The 21,430-nt window shown below is 38.0% G+C and overlaps 1 protein-coding gene across 1 annotated transcript in view; it reads right to left on the bottom strand.

The window, feature by feature from the left end:
- Nucleotides 1-21,430, bottom strand: part of NT5DC1 (5'-nucleotidase domain containing 1) — a 151,852-nt gene that overhangs the window by 50,480 nt on the left and 79,942 nt on the right. The window contains exon 7 of the mRNA XM_074862336.1: nucleotides 888-1,062. Coding sequence (XP_074718437.1) covers nucleotides 888-1,062 — 175 coding nt within the window. The remainder of the gene's footprint in view (nucleotides 1-887; nucleotides 1,063-21,430) is intronic.

Below are 21,430 nucleotides of genomic sequence, written 5' to 3'. Positions count from 1 at the left end.
AGCTGATGCTCCATTTAGCATTTAGCTCAGAAGAGTACAAAAGAGAAGTGATACTGGCAGGACAGGTTTTGGAAGGTAGCTCTGTTTTTCACCTTTCCTGTGGTTTTCTTAGTGTGTTGCTGTATTCACTCTGTTGTTCCCTTGCATATCCAGATAGCCAAGGTTGGCTCGCATTGCACTACTTGGGTTTTTTGATTCATTTATTAAATAGTCTCATCACGTCACCCACCTAGCTATTTGCATCACTAATTTGTTTCTAGGGGTGTAAGTGATGGTTCTGCTGAATTTCACTGAATTTGACTTGACAAGTCATGTTCTTAACGTTACAGCTAAAAACAGCTGTTGCGATCTCAACCAACTGCCAAGTGCAACGAACTACCTGTTTTATCTTTTCTGATGTGATCTGTAAATGCACGTTTCTTATACACAGCCATCTCTTGGAAACCACCATAGGGAAGAAGTATTTGTAAGCAGGTTTACTGCAAGGAAATGAAATATTACTACTACTTGCACTCACCACTGGAGAAGCACAGAAAGGAAGTGGCTTGAATAAAACAGTCTAGCAAAAACTTACAATAAAATTGAGATTCAGATGATGTATTGGGTGTTGGCCTGAAAGGTATTTCCTGTCATCTTCAATCCCATCATGATGCCCAGAAAAGATGCAGGATATAAGTGTGCTGTGGGTCAGATACATCTCACAGGCTCATAGATGGACTACTTTGCCTCGAGTGCCCTGTAACACTCTACTAGAGAGATGCCTACCAGAAACCTCAGATCCAAATAATTCACAACACATAAAGAAACTCAAATTAACTTCCCTATAGCTCAGGCTTATCTCCAGTTGCTGTCTGGCAGATATAATTTGAAATGGACATTGCACTTACCCAAGAATATGTTCACACAGGAGCCTGCAATAGTCACTGTGAGAACTAGTAATTAATAGCAGAATCTTCCCAGCACTCTTCAGTTGTTTCAGCCACTTTTTTACAGACTCGGGACATCTTTGTAAATATTTGTCTGGATGATTTTTCACTTCTGGGAAATACGTCCCACAGTCTTCTACAAAATTAAAACATAATTATGTATTATCCAATCCTGCTCACAAACCACTTAATCCACATAGCAAATATCCTTTTATGTGCAAACAATACAATTTTAAAAAGGCGAAACAAAGTTTAGAATTCTCCCTTGGTTGTAACTCAATATAAACCAAAAAAAACAAGGATCCAAGAGGATACATTGTGGCAGAAATATGCTTGTATGACTTTTCTCTTTTATTATGGAATTTTCATAGTTATTTTGTTTGATGTTCTTTTGCTCAGAAGAGTAAATAATACATAAATTACAGATTATAGTCTTACACAGCAAATAATTACTTACTGTTACCTTTGCTCAATTTTTGGATACTCAGTTTCTGATTTTAAAATTAGTTTAACGTTTAGAAAATGGTAAGGACCTGAAAGGTCTGAACATCTGTTCAGTAACTTCTGATACTTTAGGTTAGCATTGTCTGATCAGTAACATCCATTTTAATATTTTTGCATTTTTCACAATTAGCACTTTATCTACAAAAGATTGATAAACTGGCAAAGACTCACAGTTATGTGGAATACTAGGAACAGATGCAAAAAACCCTCCAATTCCAGCTCCAGCTTCAATAATGCTTTTTGCTGAATATAACAGCAATAGAATTTTGCAAATACACTTGGAACGTAAGATTTTAAAAAGTGCGCAATAACACTAACTTGGCAGTAAAAGTTACCTATTCATTAAAGTCACAATATTTATCTTGTTATAACCCATAGGTGCTTTACCAAGACATCACATTAACATTAAACTTACCTTTTTTTACCATTCCTATGATCTAAGACTACACATTTCCTCTGTGCTCAAACCCTCTATAACCAAAAATGTCAAGCTCGTTAAAGGTCTAAAAAGAAATATAATAATTGTAGAGACAGAAATGATACCAAGTATTTGGCTCTCAGTCTGTGTGTGTTATAGTATAATGAACATCATCATAGAAGATTATTTTTCTTCCAGCATTTGTTCTATATGCAACTGTCTGTGGTCAACTTTGCTGAATGATTTAATAAATCCCAGACATTACTTAGCCTTCTGGTATGTGAGTAATGCTATTCTCTAGTTTGAAAAAATAAGATTTAAACCACTTGAACTTTAGCTATTTAATGAAAGAGAACATGTACGTTTGAAACAGTAGTATCAAAGAAAGACTGAAAGATGCTGGGTGCTAAACATAACACTATTTCATAAATTACACATTCAAACATCTACAGATGGCAGGGAAAAATGTTTCCCAAAAGAAGTTTTGAAATGGCTGTACCACTTCAACTAGACAGGAGGCAAAAATGTCATCTTCTGTACTGTGACTTGACAGATTTCCTCCCAAAAGCTACGGAGTGGACTGCTGTATCTGAGGAAAGTCAAACAAAATCTCCCAACTCATAACCATGTCACTATTCCAGTTCTTCATAGTATTTAGGTTAGGCTGACGTAACAGCCTGTACTAGGGGAATATGAGCCTGTTCCTGCAGCCAGCATTATGGGATGCCATGATGTTTGCCTTGAGAGCTAGCTGAGACCAATGATTTTTTGATTAAATGAAGCAGATTTATGAATGGTTTCCTGTAGTGCTTTTCCCCCCTCTTTCCCGGGGCATGAATATTGCTTGGGATGAGTGATATAGAAGCTGCATTATTTCTTTTAGTATTATCACTAGTAACTATATTTCATATGCTATGCTATGACAATTTTTCTTTTTGTTTTGGAAAACACACAACATTACATGAGAATGAAGAGGGACACAAACAAAGGAGTCTTGACATTAGCTCTCACAGGTTCAAACAATTGAAAGATGGCAAAGTTCATTTATATATACAGTGATCTATCACTCTTTTTACCCTAAGATAAAAAGATCTGTTTTACATGAACTTTACTGTTGGACACTCTTTGTTTTTCTTTCCTTATCAAATGCCTCCCACCCTCCATTGACCCTTCTTTGATGTGCAACTAATTTAAAGACTTCGAGTAAATGTAATCAACACTGTCTTCTTTGTCCATACACTGTGCAGCATTTGCTATGTGATAAATCTATGATATCTGGCCTTTGAGTTACATCTGCATTGGAAAAGGTCAATAACTCTGGACTCAACATATGATCTGAAAGAGAGTCTTATTCCAGTTTTCTATCCAGACCCTGAAGCCCAACTGTTAATTGCAGACAAGCAATGAATCAGTTCTTGACACCAGGATCTGAAGTTTGCCTCTGGGCTGTTTGCCAGATCAGGCAGAGGTACCTTAGAAGAACCCTCATTAAAGCATACTCTACTGTAATTAGGCCAACATGGCCCAGGAATTAGAGTTTATCTTAATTCCTAACATACTATTGCGTCTGGTGAAGACAGTTTGCTTGAATATATACTCATACCTGTAAAGAATTTTAACCACCATTGAAAACCAAATAAAATAAAAGCTGAAAATCTTGCTCATTATCCCAGGCCAAGAGCCAGTTTTGAGGACAGCAGAGCCACAGGCACCTTGTAGACAAAAATTGTTGTGGAAGTTTTAACTTGTGATGGAGAAATAGCATCATGTCAAGCCTTCACAATCAAATGGAATGATTTGACAGTGAGAAATGAAGCATTTTTTCCAAGGGTATATATTACCACTATGCCGTATGCTGTACTTTGTTTTTCTAAAGCAGGAAAACTGTAAAAATAATAAAACTCTATTGAGCAAAGAGTCAGTGAGAAATCAGAAAAGAACTAATTATACCAGAGCCAACGGAGGAAAGGAGAAAGTGAGTTAATGGTAATAAGAGTGATTTTATGCAACTGTCATACAGCTCTGTTCTTGAAAAACAAAAAAGTAATTCTTCAAACAAACACCACTCTTGAGAAATAAGAAATGTCTCTAGCCTGCAGTACATTCCTGATAATGGTTATGGACCATCCAAGTTCCAAAATACCCTCACAAATGGAACTATAAGCAAGCTTTACAGAAGCTTTGTTCATCCACGAATTCACTATCAAAATGGGGAACTTGTGGTCCCCACCAGATCCACAACTGACAGTTTGCTACACTGCCTAAAATGAAAGGTCTGCATTTTTAGGTCTCTGTTTTACGAGTATCACTTAACATACAGCGATATGGACATTGACATGTATTAATGTGCATCCACAAAACAGTGAAAGCAAAACAGCTTTCACCTCCAATGTCTCTCTATTGTTTTCAGTTATCTGCATGCATGCCAAAGCCTGCACTAGTAAGTTCTGGCTCTTTGGCAGTGTGAACACTTTCTCAAAATACAAGAAAGCATTTCATAAAAAAAAATGGAAAAAAGACAACTGTGACAATCAGCATAACAATCAACATATTTACCCCCTGTGATTGTATGAGAAAACTTAATTCAATTACGTGGAACAGGAAAGCAAACATCCCAGCATTTTATGCACAACTTTGTAATTTATTACATGTATGTCGCCATGGAGCAAATGCAGTTTTTCAATTTCCATTCTGGTTAATAAACAACTTGAAGTTTGCCTGAAATCTCTGAAATACAGCTTGGGATAGTAAATTAGCAACTAGCTAGGGGAATTATAATCACCTTCTAAATACACTTTCAAAAATAATAATTGCCTTTGTGTCCATTAAGTATGCTTTCAGAAAAATATATTTCCTTTTTAAGCAGAAGATGGAAATACAAGCAATTAAAATGAGTTGCCTAAAACTGCCACATATCAAAGTCCTGCCAGATCTTATCAGATCTACACCCTGTTGTATTTTCAAAGCAATATAATTTCCTCTATGTATATTACCAGAGGTTCCCTTAGTGTCCAGTTTGGATTTTTTTTTTTCTAGTCTCATCTGACATTGTAATTTGATCAAGATGTTCTTTGCATCGTCTTGCCTTACAGTTTAATTGCTTGTAGTACAATTGTGATAGCAAGTGTCATGGGAATTACGTGTAGCTGGAAATGCAGAACCCCCAGACCAAACTCAGATAGAGCCTGTATGATACTTGCCATGACTGGCAGAAGTCCTCCAGCACAGACAATAATCCAGTCTTTAATCCAACCACCCTCCTCTACTACAGTCACAAAATACTACACTTTATAATATACTTTATTGAAGTATGCAGTTTGATGTTCTAATATAATACCTCTATTTGGGGAAAAAATAACTGTGGATTTCTCTTGTGCTCTTTATTACACCACTTCTCCTTGGCAGGGTCAGTTTACACCCCACTGGCTCTGGACTGCTTTGGACTCAATGTCTGTAAACCCTCACTGCCAGGGCATGGCAGTTTTCATCCCTTAACTGTTATTTGGATTATAAAAAAGGCAAATGTTCAAGAGGCATGTTTCTGGCAAGGTTTCAGTCCAGAACTAAAACACAGGAACACAGTGTATTTTTTAGTATTGTCACTGCTTCTAAGGGGCACCTACTTGATTGAATTAAAAACAATTTATCCGCTATTTATACGATTTAGCTAAGCAGAGAGGTATGAGGCTAAAAAAATCCCTAGAATTCAGCCAAGAAAAATAAAATTTCAGTTGCCAATTTGTAGCTTGTACTCAGTGGCTTTAATAACTAACCATCTCTTTACAATGTAAGTAGTATTTGGGAATGTGACTTTTCTCTCTTTTAAATTCAAGGGCAATTTGATAGCTTAGCTATCAATACCCATAGTCAGATTCTCTGCAGCTCTGATGCGAGTAAGAATTTATATACCTTTTCCCTAATTTTTGTCTGAATGCAGGCTTGTAGGTAACAGTTATTAATTTGATAAACAGAGTAGAGCTGAAGTGTTACTATCAACAATGATGCAGACAACTATATTCACTGCATATCGCTTTCCACTGCAGTCTTATAGCACTTCAGTTTTTTAGAGTGAACAGAGACACTTTGACCATTGCGGTTGCCATCTTTTCTTGTCTAAATAAACATATCCAACAACTAACATGAGTGTTCAACAGAAGCACAAGAAAAATACCTTAATTGCAGACGATTTCGCCAAAGAATTTACATTTCCTCTAATGAGAGCAAGTAGAGGAGAAGGGGGGTTAAAATGACATTAGTCAAGTTGACTTTCATTTAAGCTGAAGTGTATATTCTAGTAGGAGCAGCAGAAGCAAAATGAGAAACAGAGGAAAGTAAATGTTAAATAAAGCAAGATAAGAAAGCAGAGTGAAGCATGAAGCGGGGATGACTGGGCAAAATGTGGTTACATTCTGGAGGCCTGGGTTCAGGCAGATATCAGGAACAGGGAGCAGAAGGAAGAGATAAATCATCCCTCTCCTTTCCCCAGGAGATAAAGATGTTTCAAAACAGAATAAAAGGATGAGAGTCTAGGAAGACAGGAGGTTAGGAAGAGGCAAATGTCATAAGAGCAAAAAAGAAGTGTGACGCATATCAAATATTCTCTATTTTTATGTTTTCTGCAATTGTCTCAATTCTTTACTGTGCAGTTTCTTAACAGACCAAAGGGTTAAGGATCCTGGTCCAGTTCAGGCAGGAAGAATACTAGCTATTTACAGCTTTTCGTTAACTAAGAGCAGACATGAAAAGAGGATACTGAGTTTGGAGACAAAGAAGATGTTAGTATTATGGTACCAAATTCCTGTTCTCACCTGAAAAAAGGAGAGCAGCAGTATTTCTGGGAGGAGTGAAGGGAAAAAAAGGAGTATGGATGGGTTGGCCAGTGGAGACCAGGAATTCAGAATGACACCTCAGTGAGTCGCTATCCGTCACAAGGCTGAACCTGGCAGCATGATGAACCTCTGCTTGTCATAGCTAAGAATTAGCTTGTGTGCCTGGATATATGAGTGGCTGCCTACAAAGCAGAGTATCTTTCAAGCTACTCTTGTATGTACAACTGGAACAGAACATGAGAGAAAAGGGAAAAAATGAGAAATCAGACAAAAGAGAGGAGCTAGGAAATATGAGGAGAAGAAATGACAAACAGACCAGTATTAAGGATAAGTTGTATTCTATTAATAATTGCATACCCATAGATTAGGGGACATGTATCAGTATGTCAAATCAAATTTTTCTCAGAAAAGTAAGGATTTTTTTGATTGCAAAGTAAATGCTTTGCATGTGGCACTTCAGTTTTGAAAAAATCACATATTACCAGTGGAAATACAGGATCAACTGATCCTCTATTTGCCTCTTTTGCCTGTGTATCTGTTAAAGAAAATGTTTACAGCTCATGTAACATTAACCTTCTCAGTATTTTTAGCAACATGCAGCTCTGGTCAGGCAGAAATAGACTGTATTTTCTAAAATAATAAACTGTTTTCCAGTGATGACAACTCTATGTTCACCTTGATTAATTTCAAGGGGGTGACCATAAGGTAAGGATCCGTGGTGGGCTATGGAAAACATGACTACTTGGATTAATAGAGACTGGAGGGCTACATAAATATTTAATATACTGAACGAAACACTTTAGCAGAACACACACAAAACATCACCTCTGCAAATATTTCATGGGTCACTTCCTCTTCCACTCACTTTCTACTCCTGTGGCCTACAAGAAGCTTACTGCAAAAATTAAAATGCTTTGGTAGCTAAAGATAGGTCTCAAACTAAAAGGAGGCTGAATGACTAGAAACTCTTCTAATAAAGCCAAGAGCAGCTGTTGTTTCTTCTGGTCTGATATAACAAGGCAGGAACCACCACACTTCCTCCCATGCTCGCGTTTCCGAGGTGAGATTCCCATGCCAAAGGCTGTCAGGAGCAGCATGGGACCTTTAGTTATGTTTAATTGGAAGTAATAATGTCAAAATTAGAGACTATTGCTGCTCTGCCATCTCTCAGCTGAACATCATCCACCCCCACCACTATCTGCGTTTCACACTGGACCAAAGACCTATGATGGCCAGCCCAGAACCAAGAGGCTGCAGGTTTCAGGGCTGGCCCTAACCAAAGTCAGCTTCAACGTGAGGAGCTATCTTTTCTTGAAAACATAACTGGTTAACTCCTTTTTCCCAAAGTCTTTCAAGCAAGCTTTAAAACTACCATTTCCTGACACCCCCCCCGCCTCCTATCTGAAAGAACAACCCCTTTCGGTCTGCCCCTAATCTTCACCCTCTTGCTTCCAGTCCTGCCTCATCTCCCATCCCATCAGCAGTGTCATGGCTGAAGAACAGTCAAGGCTCCTAGGAGTGCAATGCCACAGTCAGATGCTTGCATGGGTTTTTTTGCATGTAGAGTTACTCTTGCTTCTTGTTGAGGTCCATGGAGACTGCAAAAGAGAGCCAGGCTATTTTCATATGTTATCTGTTCTTATTAAGTGTTCCCAAATGGCTGAGACCAGCCCTGACCACTTCTTCCTTACGGGTACAACTGCTCCCACTGCCAGAGTTAGCCCCAGTCTGCAATTCTTGCTCTGTCTCATCTCATGCTTGCAGATTCCTTCCTTTAGTAACGGGTAACAACACAAATTTAAAAAGGTAATGAGAAGCACATGGTACGTGGCAAAGTTTGCAGCCTGACTAAATGAGGACTGCTAACACATGACACATGTTAGAAAGGTGTCTAGATGTGGGTAGTTTGAATGACCTTCCATAGTTTTGTATACACGAAACTTGGAGACAGCATTTCTTTCTTTCCTTGTTTTTTCTTTTCCTTTTGGTTTTATGTTAATATTTACATCAATACAGCAATGTTTCCACAGTATGCTACAAAGCAGGAAGGATGTACTTTGGAGGTAGGACAGGATCTGTTGCTACATTTTAGAGGAAATTATTTCTTTCTCAAAATAATTCACTTCCTTGCTTTACATTTGCAGTGTAACAAACCAGATTTATCAAACTGTATCAGATCAATTAATTTATGATGACACTCTTGCAAACCACAAGCTGAGCACTAAAGTCATGCAGAAGTAACTACCATTTGCTGGACAAACATATTCAGTTAAATCAGTCTGATTCTCTAGAACTTCATAATCCCTACTGTAGTGTATGAACATCTAAAGTGAATATTCTGCAGGTGGAAAAATCTGTTTTGTTCCATGGTCAAGAATGTCTTCTCATAGGATTCATGCAACACACCTACCTATGCTTAGAAGTAAAAGACAGACAGGTGATATAGTGAACCCTCAAAGCAACAAAATCCACATTTTGTCCTCCTGTTAAAGATTTACATGGATCATTTGTTATATAAGTATTGCCATGGTGTTAATACTTATAGGGAGACAACCTATCAGTGGGAAATTATCATAAATATTCTGGAGATCTCCATCTTCATCTCTGCTCAGATTGCTGAAGCGACTGATCCTTATACATTAATTTATAATACAAACTTGCTCTTTGCTACAGAAGTATATTTGAGATTATTCTTCTATACACATTACAGCTATTTGCACTCAACACCTTCTTTCCCCAACAAACCTTAGATACTTAAATGCCTGTTAAACCCTACCTGGAGTCAATTCACACAACTTTAAAATACATCCCCTGGTAAACACATCATAAAAAAACCTGCAAAACAATTTAAGAAGGAGGAGTAAATTGTTTTGTTCAGCTGAATACAGCTAAGAAGGTGGGAAATGGGATCTGTTCAGGATGCTGCTGTAGTCTAAAAGAAATGCTGGCACCTAATTTGGCAGGAAGTCAAATATTAGAGTACATTTTTACTTATACATCTGATGAGGCTTACTTGAGTCCATTGGCTTGCATGAAACATGCTGTTATGTTTGGTGTTGAAATGGAATGCATAATGAAGAAATAAAATACAGTCCATAGATATTTTATAATGACACCCAGACTACAGGTTGCTGATAAACAAAGTCCTACTCAGCTGTACTGCTCTATCAAGAAGACATTACAGGTAATCCCCTTTTCTGTAGGTATCAAATTAAAATAGCTCTGGAGAGAAACTGAAAGTCTTTTTGAAACTTTGAATGCACCAGCTACTTTGAGCCACTTGTTGCAGTAAGAAGTTAAAGTTCTCAGAAATATTTTATTGCAAACAGTAGCATCATATACCTCATATATATGCATATGTACATACTAACACACATACACAAAGACATGTGTATTTATATATGCATACACATTGTAAAGAAAAACCCCATTTTTTCCTAAACCAAGAAGTAATCTTTTTCTGTCTCCCAAGGAACTGTGCACTGACAATAACAAATGGTGTTAATTCTGACCTCTGGGTCTACAGGTGCAAAATTTCCAAATGGGTACAGATGGACCAAGAGCTGTACGTAGACTTCAGTTTTGCTTGCTACTTCAACAAAAACCTGATGGACGATGGGAAACTGCGAGCAACAAGCATCACAAGAATGGGGTAGGGGGAACAATTATGCGTAAAATGAGGCATTTTAAATTGTATCAGAAAAAGATATCAGAAAATAAAAGACAATACAGAAGAGCGTGGCAATAAGGGAGATTTGTAACAGGCTATTCACCATTCATCTTTATGATTAACCTATATATCCAGAAAATTCAAGTTACAAGTCTTGTGTGCTTTCTGTGATCTCATGATTTTTCTAACTTACCAGTACTGAGTGTTCAATAATAACTACTTCTACTGTAGACGATGTACCACCTTCGGTTACATATCATCATATTTTATTACATATAATGGAAGTCTTACTCTTCTTGCCTGGGATCCCACACTAGCTGACCTGTTAATACAGCTTTCAATTCACATATATACGAAGTACTTTTCATGGTTCTGGCCCATAGTGCTCCATAAACCCGTTCCTGGATTAGACTGCAGGCGTGTATTTCAGTCGCCATGTATTAAAGAAATCTTAATGGGAAGAGGTACCAAGAAGGGCCATCAGGATAAGACCCAAAGAGCTGAAATGACGCCAAGAATTTAGACACCGTGGTGGGACGTAGCACAGAGGCATTCATTTATCTCTAAGAAGCCAGCAGAGTTGGAGGAAACAAAACTTCCATGTGTGCATATTTGTTTGCCATATAAATAGTTCAGCCGTGCGGTACTGGGAAGAGGAAAACGGTTTCCCCGACGGGAACTCATCCCTTCGGGCGGTGTTCTTCGGTACAACGCGCGGGTGGTGCCATCTAGCGAGGAGAGGACCGGCCCCGCTCCCCGGGAACCCCGCGGCAGCGCGGCCCCGCCGGCCACGGCACCCCCACACCCCAGCACCCCCCACACCCCGGCACCCCAACACCCCGGCACCCCCCACACCCCGGCACCCCAACACCCCGGCACCCCGCGGGCGGCGTGGAGGAGGGTGCCCTCGGGTGGGGAGCGGCATCGCCACGCCGGAGCGCCGCAGCCTCTCTGTTGTCAAGATCCATCCAAACATGGGTGTCGGGAGGACAAATCCCTGCTGTTCCCTGGGCTGCTCATTGTTTCTGTTAATTTTTTCATTTTCTCTATTTATTGGCCCCCGGGAAGGCAGGAGGGCCTTGGGAAATCCCCTACAATTTTTAGATAAAACTTCTAAAAGACAGAACAGAACTAAAGCGAGCACTTCCACAGAAATGACCCCAAATGGCAATGATCTGCAAATAGCAACCATCAGAGGTCAAGGGTGTGGGTGTGGGGGAAGGCTTGATGGAAAAGACTGGGTGATTTGAGAGCTTAAAGATAAATCTAAGAGTCTTCAAACATGTAGAAAGCTCCTGCTTGGGGAAAAAAAAAAGAAAAAAGGAATCATCTGTCCCCTGAGACCAGTGTCAGTGAGTCAAGAAGCAGTGAGCTTATGCTTCTGCAAGTAAATCTAGATTAGAAATGATAAGAAAGTTTCTAATTTTAAGGGTATTGACACACTGGAAAAGCTGCCTAGAAGGTTGTATGATCTTGTAATTGCAGATCTTTAAAAAGAGGCTAGAAAATGATCCCTTAGGAAGTGAATGCCTAACCCACCCTTTAAGTAGTGGTGGGCTAAATGCAAGATATCTTCTATAGTTTCTTAAAGTACAGTGATTACCTATCACAGATGAATATGCACTCCCTTCTTCACCCATTGCTTTAATGAGTTGTGCTAGTGTTCATATTTACCTACCTCACCTGTGGATAACGATGCCTATGATCATGTCAGAAACAAAATTTCTGTGTAAGCAGTAAAAGGCATGAATTCAGCAAGGAGCAGCAGCACAGCTTTTGACTTCTTGCTCTTAGTAACACAGCTTTCATCAATCTGAACAATACACAAATTGTATTGGTGTATAAACTGATCTGAAAACTTCATCAAAACAAGAGAGACAGATTGTTGCCTTCATTCTACTTTCATTACACACCATCCCTCCCCATTTGCACCACCAAACTTGCCATAGGAAGGCTGAGAGGAACACTCAATTTCTAATGCCGTTCTTTTGAGCATGAAGACCTGTATAGTCTTACTACAGCACTATCAGCTTAAGAACAAAGAAAAAAAGGGTGCTTTCTGGAAATTTAACAAGATGTACAGTCTCCATTAAAAATATTTTAAAATTTGCAAAACTAAATTAACTAATTTTGGGCAAAGCCTGTGTGAAGTTCATCACTCCTTTAGGGAGAATGGAAAAGAAGAAATTATATAAATTTATTCTTAAAGTGCTGTTGGAAAGGTTCTTGATGGTCAGTCTGTCTACAAGAATTTTGGAGTTCAGAGCCCAGGGAAATCTGTATTTAAAAGTTATGAATTCTTTTACCACCTAGTTTGAATCTTCTGTTTTATCACTATCCAAAGAAGGGCAAACAAATGAAAAGTAAACTTGTAAATATCACTTAATGTAAAATAGATCCCAAATGAATGGTGGCTAGCCCAATTAATTCCAGGAGTGAGCATCAGGAGGAAAAAGGGTTTCTGTAAGAAGAATTCTGCAAGAAACAATTATTTTTAGCTCCTGAACTTCTCTGGGATTCCTGCATCAGGATTAAACAGAATTCCTCAAAAAAAAGAAAAAAGAAATAAGGGAGAAAAACACACATGCACATGAACAGACAGTCGCTTACTGCACGCAAGTCCATTCTGCAAGCCAGGCAGAAGTACTGTCTCTGCCTTGCTGGAACATGGGTCCAGTCAGCTGAATCCTGGTGCTGACATGGTTTTGTTTTTGTGCTTTAATCTCATTTATCTGACCCTCTCCACTTCACATGGCAACAGGGACTCAAACTTTACAATACCTCTCTGCGTGTGGGTGTCCTAATCATCAAACCTGGAATTAGTCTCTGGTTCTGTATTGCAAACTTATCCTTTGGAAACCTCAGTTAGTCCAAAATTATAACCTAAATCTGACAGAAAAGGAATGATGGGGACACAGGCCCTCTTACATGCTACATAAATGTCTGACTAAGGATACCCGCTATGCTTGATCTCTCCTTTTTTCTCATTCTGATCAGAAATTAACTGTTAATGTGAGATCATGTACTCTCACAGCCCATTCCACTGCCATTTTCTCGTAAGATTTATCTCAACTTTTTGTCAGATTTTCTTTCTATGAAGAGATGCTAGCATGGCCAATTAAAGTTGATCGCAAACTAGCATACAAGCTTGAAGAAACTTGCATGTTAAATGGCTACATTTACAATTAGGACAGTGGAGCCCAAACTTTTTTGAAGACACATTTGGATACAAGGCCAGGTGTGCTCTGGCTTTAAAAGAGACCTCTTGCAGCAAGCAGATGGTAACATGTTCTGAATAGATTATGTGTATTTGGACAGACCACTTGGACATTTCAGGTCATCTATAGGCTCTATCAAGTGAGAACTCTTGGCTTTCTGAGGCCATTTTTGTATGGATGTCTGCAGCTAGTAGCAGGAAATTCTGGAAATTTAAGGCAATTTATATATTTGATATAAATATTTACATGACAACAGAATATCTTTTACAGCACTGTTGAAATGCTCTTGCTGTTTCTGTTGATGCAAACTTTACAGGGCTCAATCTCTCAGGTCTATTGAAGTAACATAATACCTTTTTATTGAGCAGAATATTTGAAAAAACATTTCTTTATTTGTCTGTAACTAATCTGCATGTGGTTCATCAACTACAACAGTATACAATACATCCATTTTAGTGTTGGACATTATTCTCTCTTGCTAGCCAACATTCCAAACCTGCTTACACCAAAAACCCCAATTACAAAGGATGTAGAGGTTCGTATTTTGAAAATACCTATATTACTGCAGAGCTATAAAACTACTAAGAAATGCACGGTGTCCCCTGATCAGCAAACAGCTGGTTAATCTCAGGACTCTCCTCTACACGGTGACAGCGCTGTAAAGCTCAGGGCTCATTTCTGCCTTGCCTTGTGCTGATGAGAAGGAGCCTCTGCCTTACATCCTTGGGCAGAAGTCAGGAATAATGTCAATATTACAGCACCTCAATTGCAGGGATAACAGCAGAGGCCAGAGGATGTGGCTGAGCCCCTGCACGCTGCGCAGTGGCTGCCAGGCTGGCAGGGGGTGGCCGGGAACCCACACAGCTTACTACAGCAGTGGACACTCCTGGGCATGCTCCTGCTGTTCTCCTGGGTGGGTGGGCTGTGGAGCAAGAGAATTTCTGCAGACCTCCACTCCACCACCAACAGCCCTGCTCCAATTCTCTTCTCCTCCCACTACAGCCTCAACTAAACACTTCTTTGGTGAGAAAAAAGGCAGGGGCCTGGTTTCCGCTCGAACCCTCACAAGGCTGCAAGGAAGAAAGCCCTGCCACTCAAATCCCACTTACATGGGGCTAAGCCAAACAAGACGGAGTATTTATGAAATTAAAGACTGCATGAACAATTCGGGCTTGTAAGTATGGTACATTTAAAATGTTTGTAGAGGCAGCTTCCACAGAGCAACAAAACTCTTCCCTGAATATTTATGAAGAATCCAGATGCCACACAAACAGCTCTTTTGTTTTCCAGACTGCAGGACTGGTTATTAAGTCCCAAGAAAACAGACACATAAGAAGTCCCGCTTCAGCTTTAGGCTTTAAACTTCCATTCATGCCAAAGACAATGACATATACAGCATGTTTTCACGCAGCTCTATGCATTCTGCAATAATGAGAGATATTAACTTTTTAATCTTTGTTCACTTATCTTTTTGACTGACATATGAACATTAACGTCAGATTCTTGTGTTAATGTCATGTGTCGTATGGGCTTTCTTTTATTAACTTCTTTCTACTAGAAGATATGAACTGAGTATGGAAAATGTATCTATGATTAATGCTGGTCTCAGACTATTTGTAGTGATATAGGACACAAACTAGAGATCTCTATTTTTATCATTGAAACGGTCCTATCAGGACCAATCTTAAATTACATTAGCAATAGTAGCTATGTCACAATTGCTTTTTAAAAGGAATTTTCCTGCTGCATAAGGACTCAAGATAAGCAAAAAGAGATAGAAGTAGAAATAAGGTTTTCTTTTTCCCTTTTAAATGGAAATTGTGAGGCATCAAAACCCATTTCAGTATCAAAGACTTAACTCTGATAATACTATACCAGATATATGCAAATCTTTCAGGAATTTGCCTTTCAGGAATCTGTATTTATTGGTAAAGGCTGCTATAAAAGAAAATTCATATGTGCACATATTATATATGTAAGATGTATTTGTACAGAGAGATAAATATATTTCTAGGGAAAATGCTATTATACCATTATAATTAATTACAAAGTTATGGGCTAGTGGATAGAATAAATCAGGAACTGTACTTAAAGAAATTTTAAATTTTCAGGTCTGTGTATACATAAAGACTTTAAGAATCTTTAGAGGAAGGACTGTGATTTCTTATGTGTTCATGTAATTGTTAGACATTTGGATTACTTATGGCTTTTCCACATGTAAAATTTCTAAAAATTGTATTGTTACCACTAATGGAAAAAGGAACACAGAACACAATAACATCAAAAATGATGGAGGACAAACTTGGAGACAAAAATATCTTTAGTTGCAAATAGAGATAATTTTCATATAGGAGTTTAGCTGCAGGAAATTCTAAGTCTCTGCAGGCAAGAAAGAGCTAATGTAATGGAAGGCATGGAAGCACACCTGTGTAACAACATATGAAATCCATGCAAGAACATCCTGCCATGAGATGGACAGCTTAGTATGAACAGTCAGACCAGTAGATAAGCATTTTGGAGTGCCATAAATACATTAGAAAACCAAAAAGAGTACCTAGATGACCTCCAAAGGTCCCTTCCAGTGCAAACCATTCTATGATTCTATGAAACTCTGTGGTGCTTCAGTAGTATAAATTACCCAATTGGCAAAGCTGCATGTACAAGTTGCAATCACAGTATTTACTTTATAATATGTAATCTCTGGTATTATTACTTATAGAAATACTTTTTTTGGGAACATACACTTGCACATTCTCTTATAATGAAAAAGTATTAAAAAAAAGTATCAAATTGTCTTTGGATTTCTCTTTTGCCTTCATACTCCTCCCATGGTTAGACAGACAAAGTGTCGGTGACAGCAAAAGGTGATGCTGGTTTTCTCTGAAAATTCAGAACTTGTGGCCTATGGTTTACATCAGTATCTCGGGATAAGCCAGGGAATCCAATGTAATGCTGTTAATGTTTATTACCTTCACTCATCGCATACAAGAAATAAGGTCTCTAACAAATCAAAGATGTAGGAGGTTTTGCCAGCAGTATGTTTTCTGTATTAACATAATCAAATATAAGGTGACAAAGCAAGGATCGACACACAGTGCCTGCATCCAGCTGTTAAAACTTAAACCTGCCTTTCACAGACATTCAAACTGTGGTAATACAATCTTACTGCTGGCTAGAATGACTAAGCGTACAATAAAAACTATACTAGAAAGTAAAACAGAGGAGTGTATAAGACAATATAGCAATTACAGTATAGTCAAGTGGAAAAATACACAATAATGAAATATATCCTTGTAAGTGAGAACAACAGAAATCCACCCAAGAATAGTCTTCTGTGGATGGATTTGGTACAGGCAGGACTGGAACAACAGTCAATATTTAGGTAAGCTGCAATATGACTGGAAAAATTAGTCAACTGTGAGATGCCTTGATGTGGTAGCTATTCAGATGCCAAAGATGAATGCCCAGTGTGTGATTATAGTAAGACTGGCTGCTGTTCATAAAAACAGTAATGTGACTACATTCATAGCATATAATCATTAATTTACAGAAGTGCATTGTCAGAAAAAGAGGACAGCAGCACATGCTGTTATGAATGGAAATGTATAGAAAGATTATAATACAAATTTTCTTGGAATTTTTATTTAACTCCGTGCTCTTTCACGGTTAGTTCACCACAATCATTGTGTTAATGAAAGTCTTTCTTGGTTTATCCTGGATCTATGGATGCATTCTTGCATAAATATTTTTGCCCGAAGAGTGGGAATGCTATACAGAAACAAAAGGTGTCATGCCATAGTTTGTCTAAATAACTTTACCTGATTCTTTCTAGCTAAATACACTTTGATATGTGTGTATCTGCTGGTACTTGAACATAGCTGTCTGTGTACTACTAAAAGATATTTTATAGATTGATAAAAGCATGCCTCTTAAGGATTTGTTCATATTCCCATGACAAAATTTTCACTGCCTTCAATGAGATAAAGGTCTTCAAGGACTTTATCCTCCTAAATATGACAAGAGACAGACTGAGCATGTTACCAAAATTTAATACACTCAACAGACACAAGCTGATTTTGCTCCTACTCCTGCTCTCATTTTAATTTTTGTGTTACAGATGATTGCAAGTGATCAAACAAGCAAATCAAAGTAGTTGCCATCTGGCAGCTGAGAACTTGTACCTGCACACCTGCTTCCTTTTCTCCCTCATTTAGGCAAATGTTTTATTTCACCGTGGGGACAGGTTTAATGTGCACATATACAATCAGTCACTCCATCTCACCTGGCAGGCAGTAACTTTTTATACCATTTGCAAGCCCGGGAACATGCCCCATGTAAAATGCCAATCTAAAAACACCTTTCACACTGTTCATCTGGGAAGTTTAAACTCTTCCTTTCCAGCTTCTTTAAAATGTTCTTTATATGAGCCAAACACAATGGATATAGAGATGACTGCAGGAGTCCAAGACTGGGAAAAGCACTCTGGCTTATTAAATGCAGAGAGCTAAACCAAACAGGTGACAGTATTTCCCCACAGGGCAGTAAGAAGCCTGTCTGAGTGACTTACAATCTTAGGCATACAAGAAACATTTCAATTGCTACATACAAAGTTTGTCTATACAATATGTGTCTCTCATGTTACTCAGTCAACCTTATTTGAGTTTTAAGCACGTATGCAAATTCTAACATAGCAGAACTACATCACTCCGAATAAAAAAACCAGAAAACTGGCTTATTCAAAGTTTTCTACCACATTAAGGTAGAAATTTTTTTTTCCTCAAATAATGACATAATATGGAATATCAAGTACTTGTGTAGTAGGTGAGAACTGAAGGACCATAATATGTCTTTTACTGATAAATTGAAGCAGGAATTCATTTTTTACCGAAACTGCTAAAAATTCAAGAGAAATTTCAACTTGGTTGTTCACCAGTAATGCTTTTAGTAATAACACCTTTCTGATCTCAGTGAGAGAGCAATCAAAATATGTAATAATCTAATAAAATTGATACAAGAGAAATATTTTGGATAGCTGTGAGGGAGCTTGTAGTATCTCTGTCACGATCTCTAATCTGCCTTTCCCAGGTATCAGTCAACCTCCTGCTTTTTCAAATACTTTCTATCACTTCCATTGCTATCCATATTACTGACTCATGATGGCCTGGTCCTGATCCTTCAAAGAGTAAAAGGGATTTTTAATATCAGCTTCCCTGGGAGTAGGATTAAACCCTTGAAACACCTCACATCAGCTGCATACAGAAAGTTGCCTTCTCTCCACAATTTGGTATTCTTAAAATATAATTCCAGTTCAGTATCAAGGATAATTTATGTTCCCAAAATAGGTTTTCTAGAAATAGTCTGGAAACAATTTAAATTAGAAGCATGCTTACATGCCATTTTTCTTCTAGCTTGACAGATACAAATAGCTTTATTTTATGAACAAAACCCAAAACCCACAACAAGCTATGTTTCTACACGAAGGTTCCAAAATGAGACTGACAAATTATTTTTCTTTAATTCCATAAGCATAAAACTTGGGAATACAGTGAAATAATATAATGAAATGGAAGGATTACTAATAGGGAAGATAGCATTCAGAGCAATATGGGAAGGACGTGTATTGCTCTTTGTATTCACTGCAGTGACACCTGAGTGTCTCTGTGAAAACACTGATTGACTAAAATCTTATTTTACAATAAGATACAATAAGTGTTTTTAATAATTTTACAGATCTTGTAAAGAAAAGATTTCCTCGTTACTAGGATGTAATTAAATTATAAACCTGGATTCAAATGTCACCAAGCACTGGCGCTGTTGAAACACCAGAGGGAGCAAGTTTCACAGAGGAGTGAATGCTTTTCTTGAGACTCCTGAGACTCTCCCCACTAACTGTTTCATCATGTAGTAGGATGCAAAAGAATTCAGTCAGATTACATGGAATAGCTGGGGATATGCCAGTGAAGCAAAGCCCTTCAACTTGTGGTGAGATATGTAACAAGGAGCCATGAAACAGCAGAAAAAGTGAGGATGTGCTTCATTTGAACAGCTGCAGGTTTTTACACATTTAAAAATCTTCTGAGTATAGGATGAAAAACTAACAGCCTTGCCGTCTTTGTCTAACAAAGATTATTTTGGTACAGACAGGTTTTTAAAAATCGACTCACACTCCACCTTCACTGCACAAAGTCACAGATTCAGTTGTGAGTCACACCTCCTCCAAAAGATCAAAAAGAAGCCATAGAAATTATCAAAGTCAAATCCACCTACGCAATGAAGTGAATTACTTGGAAAAAACCCATTCTCTTGTCCTCCATTAGGGACTAAACCTAGGAAAGGCTCAGAAGAAAAAAAACCCTAAATCAGTTGTCTCTCTGATGATTCACATCTGAAAAACCTAGACCTGGATCAGAGGTGACTTTGCTGCCGAGTCCTGAGAACTGACTAAAACTGTTCAGCTGCTCTTCAGGATTGACCAAGTGACAATGCACACCAGCATTGTTAATACGGTTTAAAATTTTGCAATGATCAAAATCCTTCTATGTCATTACATTGGGCCCAGATTTGATGAGAAGACATTGTCACCCACTACATGGTGAGATCCCAAGGGATTCTCATCACAACTGCTGTCCTGTTGCTGATGGTGCCCTACTCCAGAGCGACCTCTGAAGTCAGAAGTAGTCTTTTCATTACCATTAGTGCAATTTCTCCTCATAGATAATTTTTCAGCTTTTCATTTTAGATTAAAATACAGTATTTTCATTTTAATTCCCTTTCCTTCCTGAAATACATTATAGATTCTAACCTTTGCCAAACCGTAATAATTTAATCCCAATCCATATTTACAAAGAAATGTCAGGATATGTTCCATTTCCATCAGAATTAATTTATAGGCACTGAGTAATAGGTTTATATGTAATGCAGAAAGTAGTCTTGGTTTGCTGGGACTGGGTGGCCAAGAGCTCTTTGCTGGAGTTTTTAGTATCCACAGTGGGCAGATGTAATTATTGCTATACAGAAAAGATTATTCATCTGCTTAATTGACTGTGTCATATACCTGCCTGAAAATTAAACCTTGATAATATTTTATATAGCCTCTCGTCTTCTAGTGGCATTTCACTTAGAAATCCTGACATATGGTGAAAATCTTTCAGAAGTGTCCACACAGTTCACACAAAAACCCAGGCTTGAAGTAATGTATACTGTTGAGTAATCAAATAGCATCTAATAGTCTGGGGTACTGAAATTATGTGATTCAGAAGCTAAATAATATAAGAAACCAAATATTTCACACAGTGTAGCAGACTGAAACATCTTTAATGATCACAAATTTGTTAAAATCCTCATACTTGTATTATGAAGCTTTATATCTAGCTGTTGACCTGACCCAATAAATAGAAGAAGAATTAGAAAGCTGTAAATAATTCTAATATTTCATGCTCAGCAGATAAAACTTTCTATGACCAATGTATTAGTGGCTAAGTGTCAAAACCAACCCTTATGGAGTTAGTAGCTTAGTGACTCTAAGGGAAGATAATATAGTTTTGTTAAACTAATCATTCCACTGTTGACCATGGTTATGTCCAAATTCTTAAAGAAAGATTATCCATCAGAATTTTGCCAAATTAGAAGTAAAACTTTTATCTGGTTTGTCATTTTTAAGTGAAACAAAAATATTTGAAGAAGATATCCTCTTGTGCTTTTAACACTCTGGTGCGACAGAGGGATTGATGTGCATGCACATCACCTTTTTCCATCCTGCTTTCTCTGGTGAATGGTGTCTAATCCAAACCGTTAGCAAGTCACTCTGTATATACTCAGTATGCACAGGAATGGCTGTTTCAAACAGAAGAAAACAGTCTGTGGTG

Source organism: Strix uralensis, chromosome 3 (assembly GCF_047716275.1).
Source record: "Strix uralensis isolate ZFMK-TIS-50842 chromosome 3, bStrUra1, whole genome shotgun sequence".
NCBI lineage: Eukaryota > Metazoa > Chordata > Aves > Strigiformes > Strigidae > Strix > Strix uralensis.
This window is presented reverse-complemented; position numbering and strand designations above follow the sequence as displayed.